The following is a 26,444-nucleotide window of genomic DNA, read 5'->3' as shown; positions in this document are numbered from 1 at the left end:
AATTAAGTGTTAATGGGTAAAAAATGTTCCAATTCTTAAGTAGTATATAAAAAATGTGATCTTTTATAAATAAAAATAATTTATGCCCAAATTAAGTGAATATACTTAAATACTCTTAGACGTTGATGGTTTTTTTTGAGAATTTAGATGTTGATTTATTTTATTTTTTGCATGAAAAGTCTTACATATTTCTTATGCGTAAGAAAAATCTAAAAAAGAAAATAATTTAACATCTAGCATACGGATGCATCATAAGCCAATTTTTATCCACTTGAATGTTAATAGAATATAAAAAACAAATGATACTAAGGGAGAGATCACATATTGAATTAAACTTTGTTAAATGTCGGTGACACAAGAATTATTGCGTTGCAATTGCTTAGATCGATATACCGTTACATTATTTGAGAAATTTATAACCGTTTTCATGTATCCATTCCTGCCTACTTCAACTGAAAATTCATCCATCTGAGTAAGATATTTTATGGTGGTAGGAGCATGAGTTCTTCCACATCTTGATATTTTCAAGATAGAAGGTGAATACGATGTGATAGTTAAGATTTCTACAAAATAGTGTACCAAATTATTTGACAGTCTACTTAAATTAGTACCCGCCGTACGTACTATCATCGATTACCTCCACCAATTGCAGGGTTTTCACTGCACAAAATATACTCGAACACTGACGGAATCACCGATGAACACACGTTCATCATTAATTATCGACAGAAAAAAGAGGAATTAATAACAGATGATTGGGTTGCTTAGTTACCGACAGAATAATAATGAATTAACGACAGATGATTGAGTTACTTGAAGTTGACACTTTCACCTATGGAAAGGTCGGCGTACAAGATTTATCGACATAATAACCAATGAATTTTTTTCATCGGTGACATTTTTGAACTTTTTAATATATATATATATATATATATATATATATTTATCGATGGAATGTGTCTATCGATAATGTTAATTTACATAAATCGAACGTGTGGTCCCTGTCACTCATTTTGCCCTAATTGAAACTCTCCCCACTCGCCGCAAACTCCCACTCTTTCCACCGCTCTGTTGCCCGTCAACACTAACGCCGTCGACCCAGCGGCACGTGCCGCCCGTCGATAAATTTTAATTTGAATATTTTTAAAGTTCACTCATTTCTAAAGGTATTTTACATATGAAAAATCACTCATTTTGGCCTATTAACACTTTTTACATATGGGTATAAATAGCCAGCCCCTTGAAGAAATTGATATCAACGGCTCACAAAATTACCCTTTTCAATCAAGTATTAAAAGAGGCAAGTTATTTGATAGCCATGGCGAGCGACGCCGCCGCCAGTGATAAGGCGGCGAAACAGCTTCCGCGCAAGCAAAACAAGCCGGACCAGACGAAGCGACATCGTTCGATATTTGAACTCCCGCCGGACTTCTTCGATTCATGCCGCCTCTTTAACTCCACCTCGTCTCCTTTATCGGATTTTGAAACTTCGCCGGATGATGACTTCGAAGAATCGAAATCGGAAAAAGAAGCTGCCGACACCAGCAATCATGATGGTAATGCTACTAACAGTGGTAAAATTATGCAGAGATGGTCTTGCAACACGTGTAAGGCGGAGTTCGAGTCTCTACAAGACCAGCGTTACCACTTCAAATCCGACCTGCACCGTTTCAATGTATGTTTTCCGGTTTTTCTATTTGGTGTCTTTGAATTCTCGATTGCAGATACAATTGGGGGGAACTGAACATGTGTGATTTAACTGAGCTGGAATTAGTTTTCAGTTTATACATTTTAGGGCGTTGTACAATATGATTTCGATGCAATGATTTGGAGCGTATACATTCAGTGATTTAGTTCGTTTGATCGATAGGATAGTTGGCTGATTGTTGCAGAAAATTTGAGTTTGGAAACTTGCGAATTGCCTTGAAATTTTAATTTTCAACTCTGCTAGGTTCTATATGTGCTGATATCAGCAAATAGTTGATGCCTAAGCTTTGGTCAATTCGACGGTTCTTTGTTTGGTAATCAGATTTGCTTAGGGGTGGTAACATAAAGTTTATCTGCATCCAATTTGATTCATAAATTCTTGTGAATTTTGTTGATGTAGAAAAGGTTTTCTCTTAGGATGTACAAAATTATGTGCAATAATTTTGTATTTTCAAAAGAAACAGTGCACTTCTTTCGCCTCTATTTCTAGTGAGAGTGGATAAAAAACACAATTGTTTGCACCCACTCCTTCACTTGTAATATAGGCCTTATGTTGTTTGGCATCTTGATTTACTCGATGATGTCTGATCTACAGATAAAGCTAAGCATTGCTGGAAAGAGCATTATTAAAGAGGAAGACTTTGATGAAGCAAGTTCAAACTCATTGTCTAAAGACTACGATGTATCAAGTATTTCTGGATCAGATGATGAGGATGAGAGAGAGACTAGTATTCTTGCCGACAGGAAACATGAATGTGGTGGACTATCAAAACGTAAAATCTGTGTACAATTGAAAGATGGGGAGATAGTTTCAGTATGGAAATGCTTATTTCTTGATGAGTCTGATAGTATTTCATATGAAACTGATAAGCCGCATTTCATGGATGGGGCTGGAGTAGTATATTTGACCCCAAGAGAAGTGATTGAAAAGCTGAGATACATACTTCATGAACCTAGAGATAACTCCAGATTGAGGATTATTTTACTTGCAAGGGGTGGGCACTTTGCTGGGTGTGTCTTTGATGGTAATTCTCTTGTGGCGCATAAGACTTTTCACAGGTTAGTTCCTTAGTTCAGAATACTAAGTTTTTGACCAATTAAAATTGTTACAATTTTTGCTTTGTCTTGCACTCCAAAGGACATCATCCACCTCTCGTTCGTCGCATTGCCAACAGATTGACACATTTAGTTTCAATGGAATGCATTAGCTTCAACTATTTGACCAATGCCTTTATGTTGTCAACTTCCTTGATATGAAGAGGAAGTGTTTGTGTGTCTATGGTCTCTACTCAATTTTCTAAACTTTTCTGACAATAATAATTTAGACTTGCAGTTTTTGTATTTACTTAGGGCCGTAAACGAGCCGAGCCGAGCCAAATACTAGTAGGCTCGAGCTTGGCTCGTTTAGATATTCGGGCGTTCGAGTTCGGCTCGAGTTCGATTCGAGCTTTAATATTGTTGATCGAGCTCGGCTCATCACCCACTTACCGAGCTCGAGTTCGGTTCGGTTCGAGCTCGGCTCGGGTGATGCTCGATAATATCGAATTCGAGCTTAAGCTCGAACTCGGCTCGTTAAATGTCCGTATACATGATGTTGTGGCTCGACTTATTAAAAATTTAGGAAAAGCTTCTTAATTAATATGTTACTCGAGCTTGGGCTCGACTCGTTTAAGATTCGATTGAAGGTTCGACTGAAGGTTCGTGAATAGGTTCGCAAACATGTTCACGAACAATCGAATTCGAACATGTTCGCTAGCTCAACGAGCCAAATGCTGATAGGCCTGAGCTTGGCTCGTTTACTATCGAATCAAGCTCCGAACAAGCTTTTTTTGAGCCGAATTTCAAATAGCTTGCGAGTAGCTTTGTTCATTTACAGTCCTATATTTACCTTCCCAAGTATATGCAGTAGCATAGTCATTTTCTTCATGCTATTTGGCTATTTTTTTTTCTATGATCTTTTCAAGGTTGTGTCTCTCTTTGCAAATTACTTGTTGAGTTGTTTCTTTTAGTAAACTTGTATTTAGGAGACAGGTATTTAGGAGACTAAAATTTGGGGTAAAGATGTGTGACCCACGTGCTTAGTGTTATTTTTAATTGTTTTTGGTAATTGTTAACCAAGGAGGCAGAAACCCTTTCTTCATCAAAAGTTCCGGTGCCAATGTCAAAACAGTCAAGCTCTGATACGCCATAGACAACACCCAAGCTCTGATACACCAATGTCAAAACAGTCCTCCATGATTCTCTCTGCACACAAACACAATTCAAGCTTCAACCCATTTCACCAAATTATGAGTAAAAAAAAACCCAGAAATCAAGAATCGAAGTCAGAGGTAACAAGGAGAGAGGCGGCGCCGGTGAGTCACCCCCAAATTAGGGTTTTCGGACAAGAGAGGGAGAGGCGGAGCGAGGATAGACATAGAGCCGCATGTGGAGAGAGAGAGAGAGGGGGGGGGGGGGGGGGAGAACTAGGGAGAGGCGGCGCAGGAGGGGATTTGCAGTGGAGGCGGCTCAGGAAAAGATTTGCAGTGGAGGCGAGCGAGGGCGAGGGTTGAGGGTGGTGGAGGGATGGGAGGTGGCGAAGAAGAGGAGTAGAGAGAGAGATGGGACGGTCCAAAAGAGAGGAGGCGGCTGATAAATTAGGAGGAGGAGAGAAAAGAATTAGGGTTTGTTGGGTTAATTAAAAGCTTTAATTAACTTCTAATTATAGCGCAAAAGGGAAACATCCCATTTTATATGGGATAGACCAAAAAGAAATACATGCCATAAATAATGGGACGGAGGGAGTATATAATTGTTAAGCAAGTACCTTTTTGTTATGGAGGAAGTGTTTTCTGTCTTGACAGTCTCTGTTCACTTTGCTTAGTAATCCAGTCAAATGGAACAAAAATGATTTTTTTTGTTTATTTTGACCTAAGTATGTGGAGAAGAAAAGCTGCAGCAATTGTTTCCAACTTTTAACTTGTTTTGCTTAGCAAAACTTCAAAAATTGATTTATAAAATCATTGAGTGCTTTTATATGTGAATATTGTTATTTTCTTCTTCTTTTCCCTCCTTCAGGCTTCAATTTATCCTTCTCAATTTGTGTTGCTGTGGTTGATTTAACAGTTCGATTGGTTCCTTCGTTGTAGATATGTTGTGAGGGCCAAGGCTGGTAAAAAGCAATCATTAAAGGATGCAGGTGGCCAAGCTATTCATTCTGCTGGTGCTTCACTGCGTCGATATAATGAGCTTGGTCTCAAAAAGGTATGAGGTTCGTGATTACTCATGCCAAGTGATGTTGGTAGTATATCCTGATTTTTGTTCTGTTTGGTTTATTTTTTTATTTTTTTTATAAATGTCTGGTTTAATCCATAATTTGCAAGTCTCCACAATAATTAGACAAAGGGTGAAAAGATTCTTCTAAAATACGTACCAATATGTTGAAATTCTTGCAATTTTCGTACTGTATGTTTACAAGTGTTCCTTCATCCATGATCTTGTCAAGTTTCCATGAAGATAATTGGCCATACCATGACAAGCAATTTTTTAATATCATTTCTAACTCAATATGTTTGGTCTATTATCAACTCCTCTATGCAGAACCAAATTTATGGAGTTTATTCCAGCCTCTTGTTAATTTTGTTGACAATATTTGGCAAAAAAAAAAAAATGCAGCCTTTATTTGAAGTTTATATTCTTTGGGGTGCTGGACTGATTATCGTTTCCTCAATAACCAGGATATTCAAGAACTACTTACTTTATGGAAGCCTCATTTTGCCATGGCCTCCTGCATTTTTATTTATGCTCCTTCAAATAACCGTCAACTATTTTATGATGGAGAAAAACCTTATTTCATCTGTCAAGATCGTGCAATAAGAAATATTCCATTGACAGTTAGGAGGCCAACCTTGAAGGAAGCTAGACGAATATACAGTTTGCTTGTGCAAGTTTCACCTGAGATAATTGAGGAAACAATCCTTGTTACAAAAGAGGAATCATTATCTAGTGTAAAGAGTGGAAACCAGAAGTTCAAAGAAGATTCAGAGGGTACAAATGTTGCTGAGGCAAGTTCCGTAGTTACTGAAATGGATGGTTTGTCTGTTACAGTCGAGTCCAGAGATGAGATAAATGCTGTTGGCATATCAACACCTTTGCATGAAGCTGCAAAGTCTGGAAATGTTCAAAATGTTCTGGAACTCCTAGAGCAGGGTTTAGATCCTTGCATTAAAGATGGAAGGGGCCAGACACCATACATGCTTGCCAGTGACAAGGAGGTCAGAAATACGTTCAGACGCTTCATGGCGTCAAACATGGAAAAATGGGACTGGCATGCTGCAAAAGTACCTAGCCCTTTGACAAAAGAGATGGAGGAATCTCAAGCCGCTAAGCAGGTATAGAGTTTGCCTTACTAATTTGCATCAATCCTTTTCAGCATCATAACTAGATACGAGTTTGGCTTCTTAACAGTTAACCTGTGCATGTACCCTTAAAAAAATATAAATCAAATCAAAGTTGGCTTCCTCTAGATCTCTAGCATCAACATCTTAATAGTAGCTTTCAATTTACTAGAAGTTCATCTGAGGGGACTGGCGGTGTGGTATGTTTTTTGGGTTGATTATATATAGTAGTGTACTTCCTTAAGGATGCATTTTGAATTGGATTCGAGATCTTATTTTTCAATTGTAAAGTAGTCCCTCCGTCCTAGAAGAGTATGCTTAGTTTGTTCGGCACGGGTTTTAATAAATATTAGGTGAGTGTGCTATGAGTGGAGAAATGAGTCCACTTTTGTGAGTGGAGTGGAGAAATAATGGTGGGTCATATTGGTAAAGCTGTAAATAAGTATTAAAAGTGAGGATTAAAAATAAGTGGTTGCCGATGAGGTCATGTCCAAAAATGGGTTGTGCATACTCTTCTGGACGGACGAAAAAAGAAAACGAGCATACTCTTCTGGGACGGAGGGAGTACAAGTTTCCGTAAAGTTTGGCTTCTATTTGTTCGTCTTGGCATTAGCCTATGTAATGTTAGGTGCAAGTCAGCTGATAATGCTTGTTTCTAATTTTTCTCTCATCTGAAATTTTTATTAGGCAGAGAAAGATGCCAAGAAGAAAGCCAAAGCGAAAGAGTTAAAGAAACTTAAAAAAGCGAAAGAAAAGAAGGCCCAGGTTCGTATTCTTTTTGTGGTTTGGCTTGGCAACAAATTGAAACAATGACATCAATAATTGCAAAATATCTGGTGCATCCGGCACCAGCCATTTCCAACCAAATTGCTGTGTCATGATTTATTGCTCTTAGTCTATGTCCTTATCTATCCGTCTTTCTGTTGGGATTTATTCCCATGTAGTAATTCTATGTTCCCGAATTATTAGTTATATTTTTTTTTTCGCTACATGTTGCAACTTTCGTGAACAGGCTGAAGCTGCCGAATCCAGTAATATCTCGTCTAAGTCGGGTAACTCGGGAGGTGCTTTCCTCACTACCAAGAAAGGCCAGTCTCACTCTGCTGGTTCAGCTGCATCAAAAGAGGTATTGTTGTTACCTGTCACAAATCTTGTATTTGCATTCCACATTTTTTTCCCAATTCTGATCAATCATTGATCCAAAACTGTTCATTTTTACACAATACATAAAAACCACTGAAAGTTTTCCCCAAATTTGTAGGAGGAGCTCAAAAGAAATCAAGATTTGGAGAGGGAAAAGAGAGCTGCAGCTGCGGAGAGACGAATCGCAGCATTGAAAGCTCATGAATCTACAGCAGTTGCTGCTGCGAGTAATTTGCAGTCAAATAATTCAAGTGGGAGTGATGTTTTATGCTCGTGCTGCTTTGTGTCACTGGCTGGAATAGTACCATTTCATCGATACCATTACAAATACTGCAGCACTTCATGCATGCATGTGCACAGAGAGATCCTTGAAGATGGATGAGCTCTTCCAGATTTTCCCAGAGATATGAATGCATAATTCGTCTTTGATTTTTGCTAGCTGCATTTTTGTTTTCTCTTTGTGCTAAATAAATTTTATTTATTCTGGAAGAATGTCTCATCTTAAATAAAACCCTTCCACAAAATTCATGTCACGTGATTCTTCATCCAATACTGATTTCCACTTCCACGTATGTTGTTGGACTTTTCGTATCCGACTGTGACATTCACTATTTTAATAATATTATTGAAAATGAATAATTAACATTTGACAATTAAAAATACTCACTCCATTCACGAAAAAATATCATAATTTATTTTTAATAATAATTTGTGAGTTTCTTTCTTCATTTATTCATTTGTGGACCTCTTTTTTTATTCAGTAAATAAACAATATAAATGTTTTTAAAATTCGTGTCATCATCATTTAGGATAGATTTTGGTAGACGGAGGAAGTATTGGATACCCTAAACATTGAATAAGTAGCCCTGGTGATTAAGAGGTGGACTTGAATGCAGTTGGGCGTAGCTTTCTAGACAAAATTCAGTGTCACACAGTTTATGTGTGTTATTATGCCTCATTCTTATATTTATTATTTTAAACTATTTTTATAAAAAATAAGTTTATTACTAATATTATAAATTATACTTAATTTTTATTTCAAAAAAATAATTTTTTTAAAGTATATACCATAATTTTAAATTTATCAACCTATCATTAGCTAATAAAAATGAATTAAATGATAAAAAATAGTTATATATCCTAATTTGATGGAATAAATTCTAGTTAATAATCACAAAATTAAATTAAAGTATATATAATTGAAATTGATGAAAAAATGAATAAGAAAATAAACAAAATAGAAAGTAAGACACCAAATGTGATATATTGAATCTCATTCCGTATCTTTTAGGCCGAATTGGGCGCAGGTTGGATCGCGCCAGGAGGGCTCAGCAATGGGATTGGCTCACGCGAGTCGAACGCGTGTCCGCTCGCCGAGTCTTGTTGGAGATGCTATTAAGAGTGTAAAATGAGTAGAAACCGCATGTTATATTTAGAGTGTGTCATTTATAATGAAACAAAAAATTATAAGTGAGAGGATCCACTGTCCCACAATCTTATGTGTGCCACTGTGTCTCATGCTTATATCTATTATTTTAAAAATATTTTTTATAGAAATAAAATTTATTATAATACTATGAATTATATTTAATTTTTATTTCAAAAAATTAATTTTTTTTTAAAAGTATATATCATGACTTTGAATTTATCAACCTATTATTAGCTAATAAAAGTGAAATTAAATGATAAAAAATAATTATATACACTAGATTAATGGAATAAACCCTAGTTAATTGAATAAAATATATATAAAAAATTAAATAAAATTGAAATTGGGACACAAATTGAGACATGTGTAGTACACTGAATCTCATTCCAAGAGGAATGGAGTATTATTTTATGAAAAGTATTGATATAAACGTTTATTTATAAAGTGAAGTCACGCGACTAGCCACAAAATCGCACTGAGCTTAGGTGAATGATTAATTTTGATTGGATTGATGAATCATAACCAATAATCATAAAATTAAAGTAGATGAATGAGATTAACACACCATTTCGATGGAGCTAGCAAGCATATAAAGCAGAATCCACTAAGCCTTCAATCCATGGTAGAAGACAGCTGCTAGCGCTTCCACTGCTCTCTTAGGCATGGAAACCCCCAATTCCAACCCTCCCTCAAACTCCCTCGACTTGCAGAGCGAAATCGACACATTCGGATCCCCATCTATGGAAACTGCTTCATACTTCGCCGCCTTCCCCCACCCGAAATCCACGCCGTACACGTCGAATTTGGGCGATCCCGCCACCCCGAACACGCGCCTCCCCAACAGCGGCGCGTATTTCGTCAGCCACTCGTCGGCGTCGCTCAGCAGCTCCCCCTTCTTATTCACCTTATCCCTAATCAGCTCTCCCACCAGCTTCGCCGCCGCGAAGAATCCGTCCTCCCCTCGCATCACCCCGTGCCTCGACTCCGCCACCACGAATGCCACGCAGTTCCCGAAATACGCCGCCGGCACCGGCGGATCCGCCCTACCCCGCGCGTCCACGGCGAACCCGAAGTATTCGAGCTCCTCGTCGCCGATCTCCTCCCCTGCCTCCGCCGCGGTCCTGTCGATGCACGACCAGAAATAGGCTAACGTCACGGTGAACGACGAGAGGTGGATCGAATCCGGTTCTCTCTCCATCACCATTTTTTTCAGCTTCTCGATGTCAGTTTTCTGCAAAATAAACGTTTCTCGGACTTTATTGGTAGGGGTGATTGATCCTGGTTGTGATTCGCCGAGCTTGATGGATCGCATTTGGTTCCAATAAATCTCCGCCCTCGCCGTCGGATCTCTGATCACCGATCTGTCGTAGAACGGAAGAGCGTTGTTTCGAGCTAGCTGTTCGAAGTCGCCTTCTCCGCCGAGTTTCACTGTTGAGCTCCACGCCTTGAGAAATCCGACGATGGAGCTCGCGTCACCGGCAACGTGGTGGTTAGTGACGCCGATAACTATGCCTGTCGCCGGAAAGAGTGTGACCTTAATAGCTAGTAGTGGAAATTTCTGACATCCGGATTCGGAATCGGTTGTGGATTCCGGCAGCTGAGGCACGAAAAGGTGGAACTCATCAGCTTCCCGCGCTTGATTGCCGGTGAGATACTCAAAATCAGCAGCTTCGCTATATTCGGCGAAGGTGACGGCGACTGAATCGCCAGAGGAGTAGCGTAGCTCCGGCATGCTGGAATCGAGGGGGCGGAATAAGTTGCCGGCGAGGGGGAGGTAGTGGCTGAGCGTTTGGGAGAGAGAGTTTCTCAGTTGTGGAACGATGTTGTCGGTGAAATCGGCGACGGAGCAAGGGTGTTTGTAGAAGAAAAGGCGCTCGATAGGGTGAAAGTAGAGCCAGAACATGTCGAAGTAAGTGAGAGGGAGGCGCTGCTCCGCCGCGTCGCTCGCCGGAGCGACGCCGCCGCGGTGGAGGACGGAAAGGGTTTTGGTGGTCGCCGTCATGGATTAGGGTGGCGGAGTCTCGAAGGAGCAGATGAGATAATTAATTTATGTGGGCGGAGAAATTATGGCGATTTTCCAAAAACATTTATAAGCTACGTTTTTGTAGCTGCCACGTAAAATTGTGTCTATCAACTTAATTTAAATCGTCAATTTTGACAAACCTCAGGTCTAGCATGCTGCATCATACAACATGATCGATTCGTGGCATGAAGTTCTAATCCGCAACCTTTACACTATAGTTACACCTAAAATCACCTCTTTTGCATTTTAAAGAATTCCCTTCGTATTGTAGTTGAACTCTACTCATTTTGCTGCGTCATCAGTTCTATTTCACTTTCCACTAAATTTATTTATATCATTCGGACCAAGGTTTTATCATAAATAGTGCGAATGACTCATTCGTACTATTTGTACCAGGTATTAGCATGAAAAATGGTACAAATTACGTTAATTCGTATCTTTCTTAATTTATATTATTTGTACCAAATGTTGGCGCGACAGTCAAAACATGAGCAAGCATAACTAAAACTCTCAAGATTTATTCCCAACTCAAAGTAGATTTCTATGTTATGTTATTTTTCATTGTACTCATACAACACGATAATTCCAACTTCAAAAATACCATAATAAACGCAAAGTTTTTTTATAAATAATTCAGTACATAGAAATTCAAAGCTTTTTGTAAATGAACTTGAAATTCCAATTAGCGTCAGTGCTTCTATTGCTGCTCGCCGGTCGAGAAGGTTCTTGTGCTAGAGTCAAGGGCAAGGGCGATGTCTTTAGCGTTTTACTGTCGCTGGATCTAGGGAAAAAATGGCGGCGACTGGTGTTTGTTGTCGTCGACCGTTAGTCAAAAGTCTAAGAGGGTGGTGGTTGTGGTCTGAGCTATGCCGACCTTCGGTACTATCGCAGGAGAAGGAAGTGGCGACGATATGCGTGAGAATAAAGGGAGCGAGAAGAGAAAAAATGAGAGATTTTTTTTGGAGAATGAACCTGTACATAAAAAAGGATGATGTAGAGAAAGATAAAAAGTAAGAACATTTAAGTATCGTCATATCACAATTTGCTATAAATTATTAAAATTGAGTTGGTGGCTAACACTTAATTTTCATTATCCATTTTGTACATAAGTAGAAATCGTTGTTCATGTCATTTTTGTTGCAACTAGGGATGGCAACGGGCTGGATCTGGACCAGGTCTGGTCAATACCAGATCCAGATCCGTTTTCATATATCAGATCCAGATCCGGATCCAGATCCACGGATCTGAAAATTTTAGATCCAGATCCGCCAGATCCGCGGGTCCAGATTCATGGATCTACTATTTTTAAATTAAATTAAAAAAATCACAAAATTAGTAATTTTCATCATGAAAAAATTCTCTATCAAAACTTCATGAATTATAGATGGATGAATAGATTATTCAATTACATCATCAAGCTATCAAAGGAAAAAGTTCAAATAAAGATCAACAAATGATTTTACCAAGAAACTTCCAGCATCACAAGATTTATGAGTTGACGAATAAATACACAAGGCTCTTATTTCGGGAAAATAACTCTTCGCCAAATAATAATGTAATGCCTAATAACTCTGGCGGCGACCGGACGCAGGCGGCGGTCGGAGATGGAGATGGAGATGGGCAGCAGCCGCAGCACGCAGAGTCGCACCGGCGAACTGGAGAAGGTCTGAAGGTGTCGGCCGAACTGGAGTGCTTCGAGAGCTTCGAGAAGGGAAAGAGGGGCGGCGCCGCGGCGGGCGAACTGGAGGAGGATGGGCGTGCGTCGTCTCTGCTGCAACTGCCTGCTATTGTCCCCACCTTCGCCGGAGGCTGGCGGGCGAATTGGTGAGGCGGCGGCCGGGTGAGGGAGTGAGGGAGAGTGGCTGAGGCGGCGGAGTGAGGGAGATTGGGAGAAGAACCGAGAGTGGAGAATTAGAGTTGGAAAGTAGGGTTTCAATTTTTAAGTTATTCTAATTTTCTATTATTTTATTTTTTTAATATATCTAATACTATTAATAAAATAAATATAAAAAATAAATAATATATTTTAAATAAAATCGGATCCATGGGTCGGATCTGGGCCGGATCTGGATCTCAAATTTTAAGATCCAGATCCGTTTTAGAAAGTGAGATCCAGATCCGGATCCAGATCCGTGGATCCAAAAAATTGAGATCCAGATCCGTAAAATCGGATCTGGATCCACGGATCTGGACCGGGTCCAGGATCCACTGCCATCCCTAGTTGCAACCTCAATAATATAGCATTTTTTTAATATTATTACTAGTTTAAGACCTTTTTATTACAATCTCAATAATTTGAACATTTAATTAATATTATTAATAGTTAAAAATATTTTTAAAAGTAAACATATAATTTAAGTCTTTAATCATACTCCATTTATCCGTAAAAAATAGTCAATTTTTATTATTTTGGAACGTGCACAAAAATTAATCTATTTTCAGTTTTGGACAATATCCCACAATTTATTATCCTCAATACATCTACTTATTTATCATTTCTATCACATACTCCCTCCGTCCCATTTATATAGGCTTATTTCCATAAAAAGTAATGTTTTTTTTACTCATTTACTATTATATCCCTATTTAATTCTTTTTTTTTTATCGGATAAAGTTATGTTAGATGTTAGCAATTAGTTCCCCAAACACTCCAAGAATTCACCAAGCCCACCCTTATTTCTCCAATCACCAAATTCGCTCCCAAGAGGGATCGAATCCGGGTCTCATCACTTAAGTGAGGACCCGGTGGCCAGGTATATCCCTATTTAATTCTTTAATTTACTCTCACTTTAATTTATCATTAAATAATAAATATGGGCATACTAGGAAATTTACTTATATATTTTCATTTCCAATGATTTTTCTTAATTCTTGTGAAAATCACAATCAGCCTATCCATATGGGACGGAGGGAGTAATAGACTAATAGACTCTTTTTTTCACTTATATTATAATTAATTTTTATTTCTAATATTAACTTTTGAATGAAATCATTTCTCTATTCACGATATAAACAAGATTAATTTTTGTGGACGAATGAATTAATAACGATATAAACAAGATTAATTTTTGTTGACGAATGAATTAATAAATTTAGCTTTCAAAATTCCGCTTAGCGTTACGGATTATTTAAAGCGACAGCGACGAGTCACGACAGAGTTGGATAGGGTGGAGAATTTTCTTATAGAGGTAGCCAGTTTTCATTTTTCTTCTCTTCTTGTTCACTAATTTTCTTACTTTGACGAAATTGTTTTATTTATTTATTTATTTATTTAGTATTAGTATCAATATCAGAGTAGAACTGCTAGAGCAAAAAGATGAGACATCGTGAAGAAACCACATTTCGCTACTTTCTCTTATGAAAATGCATCCCAATATTTTGTTGTTAATTAAATTACGAATTTTAACCTATTGTAGTAGTATCGATATTTCATCACCTTTAACTTGTTGTAAAATTTAGGATTTTGTTGGCGTATAAATATACAAAATTTAGATAAATTCTAATTTTTAATATAAAATTTAAAAAGTATATAAACTTTTAATTTAATTAAAAATAATAATCAAATTGACGACAACAGATTAATAAAATTTACACATTTTACTCTTTTTAACGCCAAAAGATTAATATTTCGAACATAATACTACTAATTAAAATATATATATATATATATATATATATCTAGATCGTTTATATGACTTTGACTCCAATAAATTAAAACATGTTGTAATCAAGAGTCACGACCAATATTCTCTTGCAAAAAAAAAAGAAAAAGAAAAAGAAAAAAGGAGTCACGACCAATGGGACATAGCTGACTTTTCGCTAGAGGGTCAAATAATAATACTCCCTCCTTGTAATTAATACTCATATTTCATGCCTTTTTCTTACCTATCCTTGTAATTATATACTCCCTCTGTCTCATATATATATATATAGGTTGATTGAGATTTTCACATGGATTAAAAAAATTCATTGAAAATAAAAATATATAAGTAACTTTCCTAATATGCCCATATTTATTATTGAATTATTCAATGTTGTATTAAAGTTGGAGTTAATTAAATAATTAAAGAGGGATATAATAATAAATGAGTAAAAACAAATATTACTTTGTATGGAAATAGGCCTATATAAATGGGACATTCGAAAAAGGAAATCAAGCCTATATACACGGGACGGAGGGAGTATTTTGAAATTGATAAGTCGTATGTGGAAATTGTTGGAATATAAACTTGATTTGAATAGATATTTTGTAAAGAGTATTCTAGATTAGTTGAGAATGAGATAGAGAAAAGAGAAAGATCTAGAATAATTGAGAATAAGTTAGAATTAAGAAGAAATAGCTAAAACTAGAAAATTCTAGAGAAGTGTTAGGAAAATAATAGGTGAGAGAACTCTAGAATCATCTAGCTACTACTATGTACCACCATAAATATGTAACCATGTTTTGGGATTGTAAGCAAGTAATTAAGGAAGTGAATTGAAGTAAATTTGTGTTAGTAAACTACAATCCTCCCACTCAAAATTCCTAAGCACACACGTCCACAACCAATTTCTCCAAATTTCCTCTTACCAATTAAATAAAATTCTCCATTATATATTCTTATATTCCAACAAAGTGGTATCCGAGCCATAAAATCCTACCTGTGGAATGGCCAACCTACAATCGTTTCAAGTCCCCATGCTCAACAAGAGCAACTTCGACAATTGGAGCATCAAGATGAAGGCGCTATTGGGAGCCCACGATGTTTGGGAGATCGTGGAGAACGGCTACGAGGAGCCGCAGGACGAGGCCGCACTATCCCAACAACAAAAGGATAGATTGCGAGACGCGAGAAAGAGAGACAAGAAGGCTCTCTGTCTCATTTATCAGGCGCTAGGGGACGATGATTTCGAGAAAATCTCGAATGCAAGTACCGCCAAAGAAGCGTGGGAGAAGCTCCAGAACGCGTGCAAAGGAGCGGAGCAAGTAAAAAAGGTACGACTTCAAACTTTAAGAGGAGAGTTTGAGTCTTTACATATGAAAGAGTCCGAATCGATTTCGGATTATTTTTCAAGAGTCTTGGCGGTTTCTAATCAAATGAAAAGAAATGGTGAAAAATTGGAGGATGTAAGAATTATGGAGAAAATATTGCGGTCACTAACCCCAAAGTTTGAGCACATTGTGGTGACGATTGAAGAAACTAAAAATTTGGAGGAGTTGACGATCGATCTTTTGTTGGGGTCGCTGCAAGCATATGAGGAGAAGCAAAAGAAGAAGCAAGAAATTTCAGAGCAACTTTTAAAGTTGCAAGTAAGCCCAAAAGAAAAAGAAGAAGGTCCGAGCAATGGTCGTGGACAATTCAGGAGAGGACGTGGCCAAGGACAAGATCGAGGCAGAGGCCGAGGACGTGGACGTGGACGAGGACGAGGAGGCTTCGTTAACAGTAGTGAAAGAAATGAGTTTACAAATGGTCGGGGGAGGAGCCAAGATAAGTCTTGGTTGTGGCACCTACGGTTTGGGCACTTAAATTTTGGCGGCTTGGAGTTGCTATCAAAGAAAGAGATGGTGAGAGGCCTACCATCCATCAAACATCCCGATCAACTCTGCGAAGGTTGTCTACTCGGGAAGCAGTTCAGAAAGCCATTTCCAAAGGAGTCAAGCTCAAGAGCTCAAAAGCCACTGGAGTTAATTCATGCTGACGTGTGTGGGCCAATAAATCCAAGCTCCCTGGGTAAAAATAATTATTTTCTGCTATTCATTGATGATTTTTCTAGAAAAACGTGGGTATATTTCTTGAAGCAGAAGTCGGAAGTATTTGATGCATTCAAGAAATTCAAAGCTGCCGTCGAGAAGGAGAGCGGACGACAAATCAAGGCCCTGAGGTCCGATTGAGGTGGAGAATTTATATCCAAGGAGTTTCTAGAATTTTGCGAAGTAAATGGAATTCGGCGGCCCCTGACAGTTCCGAGATCCCCCCAACAGAACGGAGTGGCGGAAAGAAAAAACAGAACAATCATGGAGATGGCGAGGAGCATGTTAAAGACGAAGAATCTGCCTAAAGAGTTTTGGGCCGAAGCAGTGGTGTGCGCGGTGTACCTATCCAACCGATCGCCGACAAGGAGCGTGTGGGGAATGACTCCACAAGAAGCCTAGAGCGGGAGAAAGCCAGGGATTTCCCACCTAAATGTATTTGGGAGCAAAGCCTACGTGCATGTACCAGATGAGAGAAGGAAGAAGCTCGACGATAAAAGCGAAGCATTCATCTTTATCGGGTACGACTCTAACTCTAAAGGCTATAAGTTATATAATCCAAATACCAAGAAAACAGTGATAAGTCGAGACGTGGAGATCGACGAAGAAGGAGTCTGGGATTTCAGCTCCAACGGTGACTTCACCTACATCCCACAGTTAGAAGAACAAAAAGCAGAAGAGCAAGTTGGAGAAGTCCAACAAGAGCCAGTGACTCCACCAGCTTCACCAGTGCCAGTCACTGAAGACTCGCCACCATCTTTCTTAAATGAAAGAGCCACACCACGAGCAAGGAGTTTGGGTGAGATATATGAGGATACTGAAAGGTTAGAAGATCTTACCTTATTTTGCCTATTTGCTGATTGTGAGCCTGTTAGCTTTGAAGAAGCAGCAGATAGTGAAAATTGGCGCATCGCGATGGATGAAGAAATCAAAGCCATAAAGAAGAATGATACATGGGAGCTCGTGACACTACCAAAAGGGCACAAGGCCATTGGAGTCAAGTGGGTGTATAAAGTTAAGAAGAATCTCAAAGGTGAAGTTGAAAAATATAAAGGAAGGCTCGTCGAGAAAGGATTTCGTCAAGTTCGGAGTTTTGCTCAGAAAGACAAATCAAGTTTAAGGGGGAGTGTTGGAATATAAACTTGATTTGAATAGATATTTTGTAAAGAGTATTCTAGATTAGTTGAGAATGAGATAGAGAAAAGAGAAAGATCTAGAATAATTGAGAATAAGTTAGAATTAAGAAGAAATAGCTAAAACTAGAAAATTCTAGAGAAGTGTTAGGAAAATAATAGGTGAGAGAACTCTAGAATCATCTAGCTACTACTATGTACCACTATAAATATGTAACCATGTTTTGGGATTGTAAGCAAGTAATTAAGGAAGTGAATTGAAGTAAATTTGTGTTAGTAAACTACAATCTTCCCACTCAAAATTCCTAAGCACACACGTCCACAACCAATTTCTCCAAATTTCCTCTTACCAATTAAATAAAATTCTCCATTATATATTCTTATATTCCAACAGAAATACCCACATCTATAAGAAAAATGTGTACAATTTAATACTTATAAATGTGGTATGAAAAACGTGTAGAGGCATATTATTAATTAAAATTAGCAAGAGACTTTATATGAGTACAATTTCCGTTCAGTTACTTAACTATCATCGTCATCATAAAGTGCAATCAAAATATAATTACAATTGTGTGCGTGTGTTGGTCAAACGATAAGGGATTAATGTTTAAAATTAAAGATTTTGGATTCGAGTTCCATACGACGCGGCCTTTAAATTTAGCAATTAAGTGTAGATACCTTAGCTATCTTGATCTTATCTCTTTTACGGAACGAAGCCTAAACGTCTATTAAATATGCAGCAAATATGCTTGAAAAATGCAGCAAATAAATTCTTACAACTACACTAAGACAAAAACAGTAAAAATAAAAAATGTACTCCCTCCATCCATGAAATAGAGCCGCGTTTAAGGGTTGACACAGATTTTAATAAAGTTGTTAAAATTATTGTAAGTAGAATAAGGACTCGTTTGGTACGTGGCATGAGATGAGGTGAGATGTGTTTGATTGATATATATTTTATTATATGTCATATTAATATCATTTTTGATAAAAATGTATTAATATATATATATATATATATATATATATATATAAAATATAATATGTTGTTTGGTACGATATATTAAGATTATATAAAATTAAAAATACTCCCTACGTCCCACGAATCTTGAGTCACTTTCTTTTTTCGATCGTCTCACGAATCTTAAGTCATTTCCTTATATAACAAAAAAAGTTCTCTTTATTCACTTTTTTCACATTTTCAACTATCACACTTAACACATTAAAAACTATTTTCTTAATTCATGTGCCAAAAAGAATTGCCTCAAGATTCACGGGATGAAGTGAGTAGTTATAATTAATATTTGTATTACGTATACCACCTCCGTAGGTGGTATACAGAATCCCTCAAATCTGTATAATATTTTCGAGCTTTTAATCTTTAAAGTGTCGTGTGTTTCGTATTATCAAACATAATATTAGAGTGTCATAGATATATTATATAATCATCCGTATCAAACGAGTCTAAAAGATAACATTTGTAGGGGTAGTGTTAGTAAAAAAAAGAATAAACATATATTATTAGTTAAAAAATAAAATAAAAGTGCAATTTATAGTTTTCTTAATGAATAAAAAAAATAGAAATAAATATAACTATTTTTTGTGAAGGGAATATAAGTATACAAATGTGATAATCTAGCATGTCGGCAGACTTGTCTTTCAGTTTTCTACTAGCTTCGTTTTATTTTTATTTTAATTTTAAATTCCAATTCCAATAGTCAAACTTACAATAGCAAGATCTATTAGATAAAGAAAAACAAAAAAAACAAAAAATCAACATCAAAGATTTATTTTTCCAATTTTCATTTCCCTTCTCCTCGAGATGGGAACACGATGATTATAAAAAGTGGAAAATATAAAAATTTCAATTCAACCCATCCGAAAAAATATTTGCAAATGCATCCATCTTCTCCTTCGACAACGACATACCAATCTCCAAACCGCCGTCGAATTCTCTGGATTTGCAGAGGGACATCGATCCATCACCGTCTATGGACACCGATTCGAACTTGTTTGGATTCCCCCATCCGAAATCGGCGTCGTACAGATCGAATTTCGGCGATCCCGCCACCCCGAACATACGTTTTCCGATCATCCCGCCGAACTTGGACAGCCACTCGTCGGCGTCTCTGAGCAATTCGCCCTTCTTGTTCACTTTGTTTCCAATCACGTCTCCGATCAACTCGACGGCGATCAGGAATCCGTCGCCTCCTTTCAGTTCCGCGTGCGTCGATATCGCGACGGCCATGCCGACGCAGTTGCCGAAGTAGGCGGCGGGGACTGGCGGATCCATCCGCTGCCGCGAGTCCACAGCGAAGGCAAAGTACTCCGGCTCGTCGTCGGCGACTTTATCGCCGGATTCCGCCGCGGATTTGACTAAGCTGGTCCAGACGTAGGCACTCGTTATCGTGAAGGACGATAAGTGCGTTAGATGCGGTTTCTTCGACTGCACGAAATCCCTAAGTTTCTGAACATCGCGCTTCTGCAGAATATAAGTCGCTCGGACTTTGTTTAAGGGGAATTTCAGCGGCAGGGATAGAACTTTGGAAGTGCTCATTTGATTCCAGTAATGATTCAGCAATCCGGATTGATCGCTCACTACGGATCTGTCGTAGAGCGGGAGCGAATCGGATGAAGACGAAAATTCATCGTCGCTCCCAAGCTTAGCAACTGAGCACCACGCTTTGATGAAGCTCACGATCGAGCTAGCATCTCCGACGATGTGATGGTTGTTGAATCCGACGCAGACGCCTGCATCTGGAAACAGCGTTATCTGCGCGGTGAAGAGAGGAATTTTGTCAAATTCCGACTCCGGCGACCTCTCCGGCTGAGGCAGTTCGGAGAAGAAAGCGTAGAACTCGTCGGCGACGCGCGGCTGGTTGCCTGTCAGGCGGTTGAGATCGTGAGCTTCGGACGCCTCAGCGATGGTGACTGAAACCGAGTCGCCGGGAACGTACCGGAGTTCGGGAATTTTTTCCGAATTCAACGGATAGATGCAGCTGCCTGCAACTGGAAAAAAGTGTTTGAGTGTTTGGGAAAGAGAATATTTGAAATTTGGCACAATTGTTTCGAGGAAATGAGTTTTGGAGCAGGGGAATTTGTAGAAGAGAAGGCGGTGGATTGGATGGAAGTACAGCCATGGCATATCAAAAAACGTGAGAGGAAGTATTTGCTCCGCCGCTGCGGCGCCTTCGAGTGGTGGCGCGACACGGCAGCGCTCGAGGATGGTGGCGGTGGCGGCCATGGATTCTGATGCCTATCTCTCTTCTTGGTAAAAACTCTCGTGCAGTTTTGAGTTGCTGAAGAAGATGAGATTAGATCACGATTTCTTATAAACAAACGAGAGATAAAAAATAAACTGTGAATAGGGGAATCTACCCACTCTTATAAATATTTATTTTCAAAAATAAATATTTGAAAGTAAAATAATACTACTAGTATGTGTTACATGCAGCCATCAATGTCTTCAGCTATTTTTATTTTTTTTTTGGAATTATCAAGGTCTTGGACTATTCATAATTCATCCACCAATCAAATCTTTTTACTTATATCTATTCCATGCACATCTCACAACTCAATTTTAAAGTACAGTAGTACACGAATCCAATCTAAAATATTTTTCTTTTATTTTTAATTGCTTATTATCTAAAATAGATTCTACTATTATACTCCTCTCTCTATCCTTATATCTCTATCCTTATAAAGTATATCAACTCTTAAATACACGAATTTTAATAAAGTGATTGAATGTGTTGTGAATATAGTAAGAGTCCCACTTTATTGTGAGTGGAGAACTTACCAAAAATAGACTGAATACTGATGACGAACGAAAATGATAAATTGAATATATTTTATGAGGACGGAGGGAGTATCTAAGAGCACTCACAACAGAAATTCTAAAATTATGCTCCTATATTCCTTCCTAAAGCTTCCCTATTTAATTTTAGGATCTCGATTGTATAAATGCATACACCAGATCTCCTATTTTCTACATAAAAATAATAATTATGTGTGGGCCCTATTAATTATAAGCTTAAAATAAATTTAGGGTGGGTGTAAATTTAAGATTGAATTTAGGTAGGTGTAAAAAATTTTGTGGGTCCCATCCAATTTAGGGGATCTGCAGAATGCATTTTTTATCTCATTTTCAATTGTTTTAGCCTAAATTTAGAGTTAGTGATGTATTTAGGTGATCTGCTGGGAGTGCTCTAAGAGGTGGTTGTCACATTAGAGCTTCCATTTTTCAATGCATTGACTCTGAAAATGACACTAATTTTCACATTTTTATTTTATTTCATTTTAACTTTTTGATTTTCAAATCGAACATTTCATTATAACTAGCATTTGCACTCGTGCAACACACGAAAAATATTTTTATATTTTATTATATATAAAATTGATTATCGTTTGATTATTATATAAAAATTCTAAATATAATTAAAAATACTAGGGTTAATAGTCGAAAAATACACGAACTATCACCGAATTTGCATATTGCACATCACCTTCAAAAATAGCCCCAGAATACACCATCTTTTAATTTAATCGCAAATTGCACCCGCGTTGACTAACACCTTGATCGGTGGTGACGTGACTGTTGGATTTTATTGTCGTGGACGATTTTTCGATGTAGTAAAACGACGTCGTTTTGTCAAGCTCTTTTAAATTAAAAAAACAAAAACAAAAAATGGAAAAATCATTTTGTTCTAGTTTTTCCAGTTTCCGGCGAGGATGCCCGTTTCATCTCAAATTAAGTTTGCTCTCCCCAATTCTAGCATTTTCTGGGCGATTTCAATGCTAGGGGAATTGCCCAATTCAGATTTCGATATGAATCACCCACACCAATGAATATCTCCATCGGGCCATAGAAAATTTTCGAGCTAGGGCACATCAGCCATTCTCGATCGACTAGAAGAAAATTCACCACCGTCTCTCTCTCATTGTTCCGAAGATTGGCAATTTTCCTTGATTTTCGTTCAATTTTCCACCAAATTCGAGGTGGGCTGGTGATGCAGGTAGAAGCGTGAAATATATTTGATGCTGATAAATATACGAACTCCGTTGATAATCATTGTATACCGGAATACATACAATAAGTGTTAATCCGTTGATTCACTCATGAATACCAGAAGAACACCGCGAGAAGGGAACAGTCCCACCCTCTATATTTTAACTCTCAATTCGACTCCCCTGAAACATAAATAAAATACTCTCGGCCACAATAACCACTAGGTGGGGTGTGTGTGTGGTTTGTATTATTTATAATGTAATTTCATCAAAAATAAATAAATAAATAAAACTCCTATTTATTTATAATAAAACCCTAAACATCTAAAAGGAAACAAACTAAGTTGACCAACAAGACAAATCAATAATTAATTAAAGATATAATATATTATACGATTCTATCTCCATCTCTCCATCCTTGAAACGATTCGTCCTCGAATCGGAAATCGTATAATATATTATAACTTATCAATAAACCTTCAATTTTATTCTAACTACAATTGATTTGAAATTGAAAACTCCATTTTTAATATAGTATAGATTAAATTTCAACATTAAATTATTGAAATAGAAATTACAATAATTAAATTAATTAAAATTCAAAATTACCTTAATTGAAATAAAAATTACAACAATTAAAATCTAGTTGTGAGTGGCCTCCACCTACAAACAAGCTCCATCTCCGTCGTGGTGTACCCCGTGCGGGTCTTCGGGAGTGACAGAATTTCGGCTATATGATTTTGAATGAAATGAGTTATGTTCAAGTTGATAGGAAGAAGACACGGGGACAAGATATTCGAACCTTGAAAGAAAGGCGTGAATCCTATAATCGGAAAAGAAGGAGGAACCCCCTAGCCTTGAGCTTAATTTTTGATATGCTCGTTGAATTCTCCTTATATTTTTATAGTAAATTTGAAATGAAAAGAGAGAAAAAGTTGAAAAATAAGATAAAAATATGAAAAATTGGGAGATGGAAGTAGTGTTGGATGCAAAAAATAAGTTATAGAATAATGTTATTTATAGAGCGAATTGAACAAATAAATAAATAAATAAAAAGGTCGTTGAATGCAATAATCAAATTAAAAAACAAAAAAACAAAAATAAAAATAAAAATTTTCAAAAATCAACCAACTTTTTCATTTTATTTAAATGGACGTGTGTAATACACGCACACGCGCATCACTTTTTCGCTTCGCACTCGGCTTATCCCCTCAACCTCGCCCCGCCCCGCTAGTGCGCGGCCGACTCTAGACGGTATGTATATATTGTCACTTGTCAAAAAAGTTGGCACACCCTATTAAATGAAAAATTAAATTTCTTTTCTCTTTTTTTTCTTTGGATAATAATTCATAAATTTTAGTCAAATTTCGTTATTTCCCATAGTCAACTTGTTTTTTCTTTTTCCTCTTTAAAAGTAGTAGTACATGAATATGTGCGAGTAATCTTATACAAGGTCAATAATTTTAGTAATATTAGCACTAAAATTTCATTAGAGGATTGGACACGGCACGATGTCGAATGATTTGATGTTAAGAGCAACCACAGCGCACAGGTCGAAGCCGATGTCGATCCGGGGCGAAGGAGTCGGCCGCGCGTTGGAGACGCGCGCAGATGCGAGGCTGTGTCGAAGCCTCAACCCGGGGCGAGAGGGGAGAGTGTATGGCGCGTCCTTCGGACGCGCCTAATTTAAAAAAAAAAATTCAAAAATCGTTAATTTTGTACAAAATTAGGAAATTATGTTATTTTTAATTTTATTATCATATTTTAATTATGTTTTTAATTTTATTTAAATTATTGTAATGTAGAATTTTAATTTTAATGAAATTTTAATTTTTAAAATAAAAGTGTAGAAATATGAATTTTGTGGAAATGTGGATCTAAAGCACCCACCTAAGACACAATGCATTGGAGATGGGTGTGTTTTAGGTGGGGCCCACTCCTAAGACACCCCTCTAAGCAACAAGCATTGTGGATGCTCTAACACAAAATTTCTTATACTAGAACAATAATAAGTATTACGTGTGCGTGTGCGTGGCTTTGTCTTACTTGGTACTATGCTGTAATCTATACTATATTAAAAAGGGAGTTTTCAATTTAAAATCAATTTCAAATTATTGATTTCAAAATTGAGTTGCAATTTTGTAGTTATAATAAAATTGAAGGTTTATGCTTAAACTATATATTTTTATTTTTATTTTCTTTAACTTATTATTTGTTGTTATATTTCTTTCCAAAATTGTGAAATTCGATTAATTATAAAATATTTAATATGCATATCAAATTAAAGATCACGATAAGAGCTTTAATATGATATATTTTATGAAAATATTTGATTTAAAATGTAAAAATTAAATTTGTTTAAATATTAAAGTTTTATAAATTTCTCTCTCCTCTCTCATCTTTTTTGAATAAATATATTTTTAAATATTTTTAATTTCTTTAACTTATTTTTTTATTTTTGTTTTTCATAATATCAAATTGTATAATTGTGAATTATTTTTTATTTTTTCAATATTCAATTCAAATATATTTAATTAAAATTAATTTTTATTATATTTAAAGTATAATAATTGAATTAGTATTAATTTTATATAAATATAAAAATTAAAAATGTTTTTCCGTGCATTGCACGGGATGCAAATGCTAGTAATATAGTATGCATGACATGAACTGCATTCCTCTATTGGCAGCTTCTGAGCCTTTTTTTATGCTATTTTTAATTTAATTGAATAAAATTTAACTAGTCTCCACTTGAATCCCAAACCATGGTTACACGTCGGTCGATGCAATCTTTTACAAGATCTTCCCCTTTCCTTTTCTAAAATTAATTACTCCCTCCGTCCCACGAATCTTGACACGTTTGATTTCGACACAAAAATTAAGGAGTTGTAAATTAGTGTTTTAAGTGTGTAGTTAATAGAGTATAAAAATGATAAAGTAGGAGAGAGAATGTAATAATTATTACTCCTTATTTGGAAATGTGTTAAGATTCGTGGAACGATTCAAAAAGAAAAATGTGTCAAAATTCATGGGACGGAGGGAGTACATTTCAATATTCACATATTTTAAGATATTTATGAAATTAAGATATAAATGACACGAGCTTTTTTGTAATAAAATATCATATTTAGAAGAACTTTTGAAAGATAATATCTACTCCCTCCTTCATAAAAGTATGTCACGCTTTATTGTAATCCCAAACCATTATATTTTTTGTATACTACTCTCACTGTAAGTGAGATCTTTTTTTTGGGCACGAGAATTAAGAAAGATGTATTTTGTGTGTAGGTGAAAAAGTGAAAATGTGTTTAAAGAGAAAAACTTTTATCTAAAAAGGAAAGAGTCTCACTTACAGTGGAACGCCCAAAATAGAAAGAGTCTCAGATACAGTGGGACGGAGGGAGTATCTTAATATCTTAAAATATCTTATACTAATATATTTATGAGTGAAAAATATTTTCTTCAAAATATCATGATTTGGGATTACAAATTCACTTATAAGACAATATGTCACTCTGTCATCATAAAATATCATATTTAGAAGAACTTTTAGTAGTTTTATTTTTTACTTATTTGAAAAGCGTTTAGTATAAGATATAATTAAGAAATATATTTTTTTTTTTACTTTATACTTTATATTTTGTAATAATTTGCTATACTTTATGATTAAGATATAGTGAGACCTTTTTTTTAGCATGAGAATTAAGAAAGTACTGTTTTATGTGTAGGTTAAAAAGTAAAAAGATGAATAAATAGTAAAATTTTTGTCAAATAAAGAAATGTCTCAAAATAGATGAGACGTCCAAAAAGAAAAATGTCTCAAGATAGGTGGGACCGTGGGACAGATGAAGTAATTTTTTTATATCATAAAAATGACTTCCTCAGTCCACGA

The 26,444-nt window shown here is 36.6% G+C and overlaps 3 protein-coding genes across 3 annotated transcripts; 1 reads left to right on the top strand and 2 right to left on the bottom strand.

The window, feature by feature from the left end:
- The first annotated feature begins 1,204 nt into the window (after positions 1–1,204).
- On the top strand, positions 1,205–7,759 carry LOC131022067 (uncharacterized). The gene is made up of 7 exons (XM_057951447.1): positions 1,205–1,675; positions 2,303–2,766; positions 4,836–4,950; positions 5,424–6,077; positions 6,771–6,848; positions 7,096–7,209; positions 7,345–7,759. Exons 1-7 carry the CDS (start codon positions 1,319–1,321, stop codon positions 7,606–7,608), a joined length of 2,046 nt encoding a protein of 681 aa, XP_057807430.1. The 5' UTR covers positions 1,205–1,318; the 3' UTR covers positions 7,609–7,759.
- Positions 7,760–8,405: 646 nt separating this feature from the next.
- On the bottom strand, positions 8,406–11,034 carry LOC131022068 (phenolic glucoside malonyltransferase 1-like). The gene is made up of 2 exons (XM_057951448.1): positions 9,221–11,034; positions 8,406–8,618 (listed from the first exon to the last, which is right to left on the bottom strand). The coding sequence occupies exon 1, from the start codon at positions 10,655–10,657 to the stop codon at positions 9,260–9,262; it is 1,398 nt and encodes a 465-aa protein (XP_057807431.1). The 5' UTR covers positions 10,658–11,034; the 3' UTR covers positions 8,406–8,618; positions 9,221–9,259.
- Positions 11,035–19,208: 8,174 nt separating this feature from the next.
- Positions 19,209–20,911, bottom strand: LOC131022066 (malonyl-coenzyme:anthocyanin 5-O-glucoside-6'''-O-malonyltransferase-like). The gene has a single exon (XM_057951446.1). It carries the CDS (start codon positions 20,787–20,789, stop codon positions 19,410–19,412), a length of 1,380 nt encoding a protein of 459 aa, XP_057807429.1. The 5' UTR covers positions 20,790–20,911; the 3' UTR covers positions 19,209–19,409.
- Positions 20,912–26,444: the final 5,533 nt, after the last annotated feature.

Source organism: Salvia miltiorrhiza, chromosome 4 (assembly GCF_028751815.1).
Source record: "Salvia miltiorrhiza cultivar Shanhuang (shh) chromosome 4, IMPLAD_Smil_shh, whole genome shotgun sequence".
NCBI classification, from domain to species: domain Eukaryota; kingdom Viridiplantae; phylum Streptophyta; class Magnoliopsida; order Lamiales; family Lamiaceae; genus Salvia; species Salvia miltiorrhiza.
Note: the sequence above shows the minus strand (reverse complement) of the source record. Positions and strands in the feature narration are given on the sequence as shown.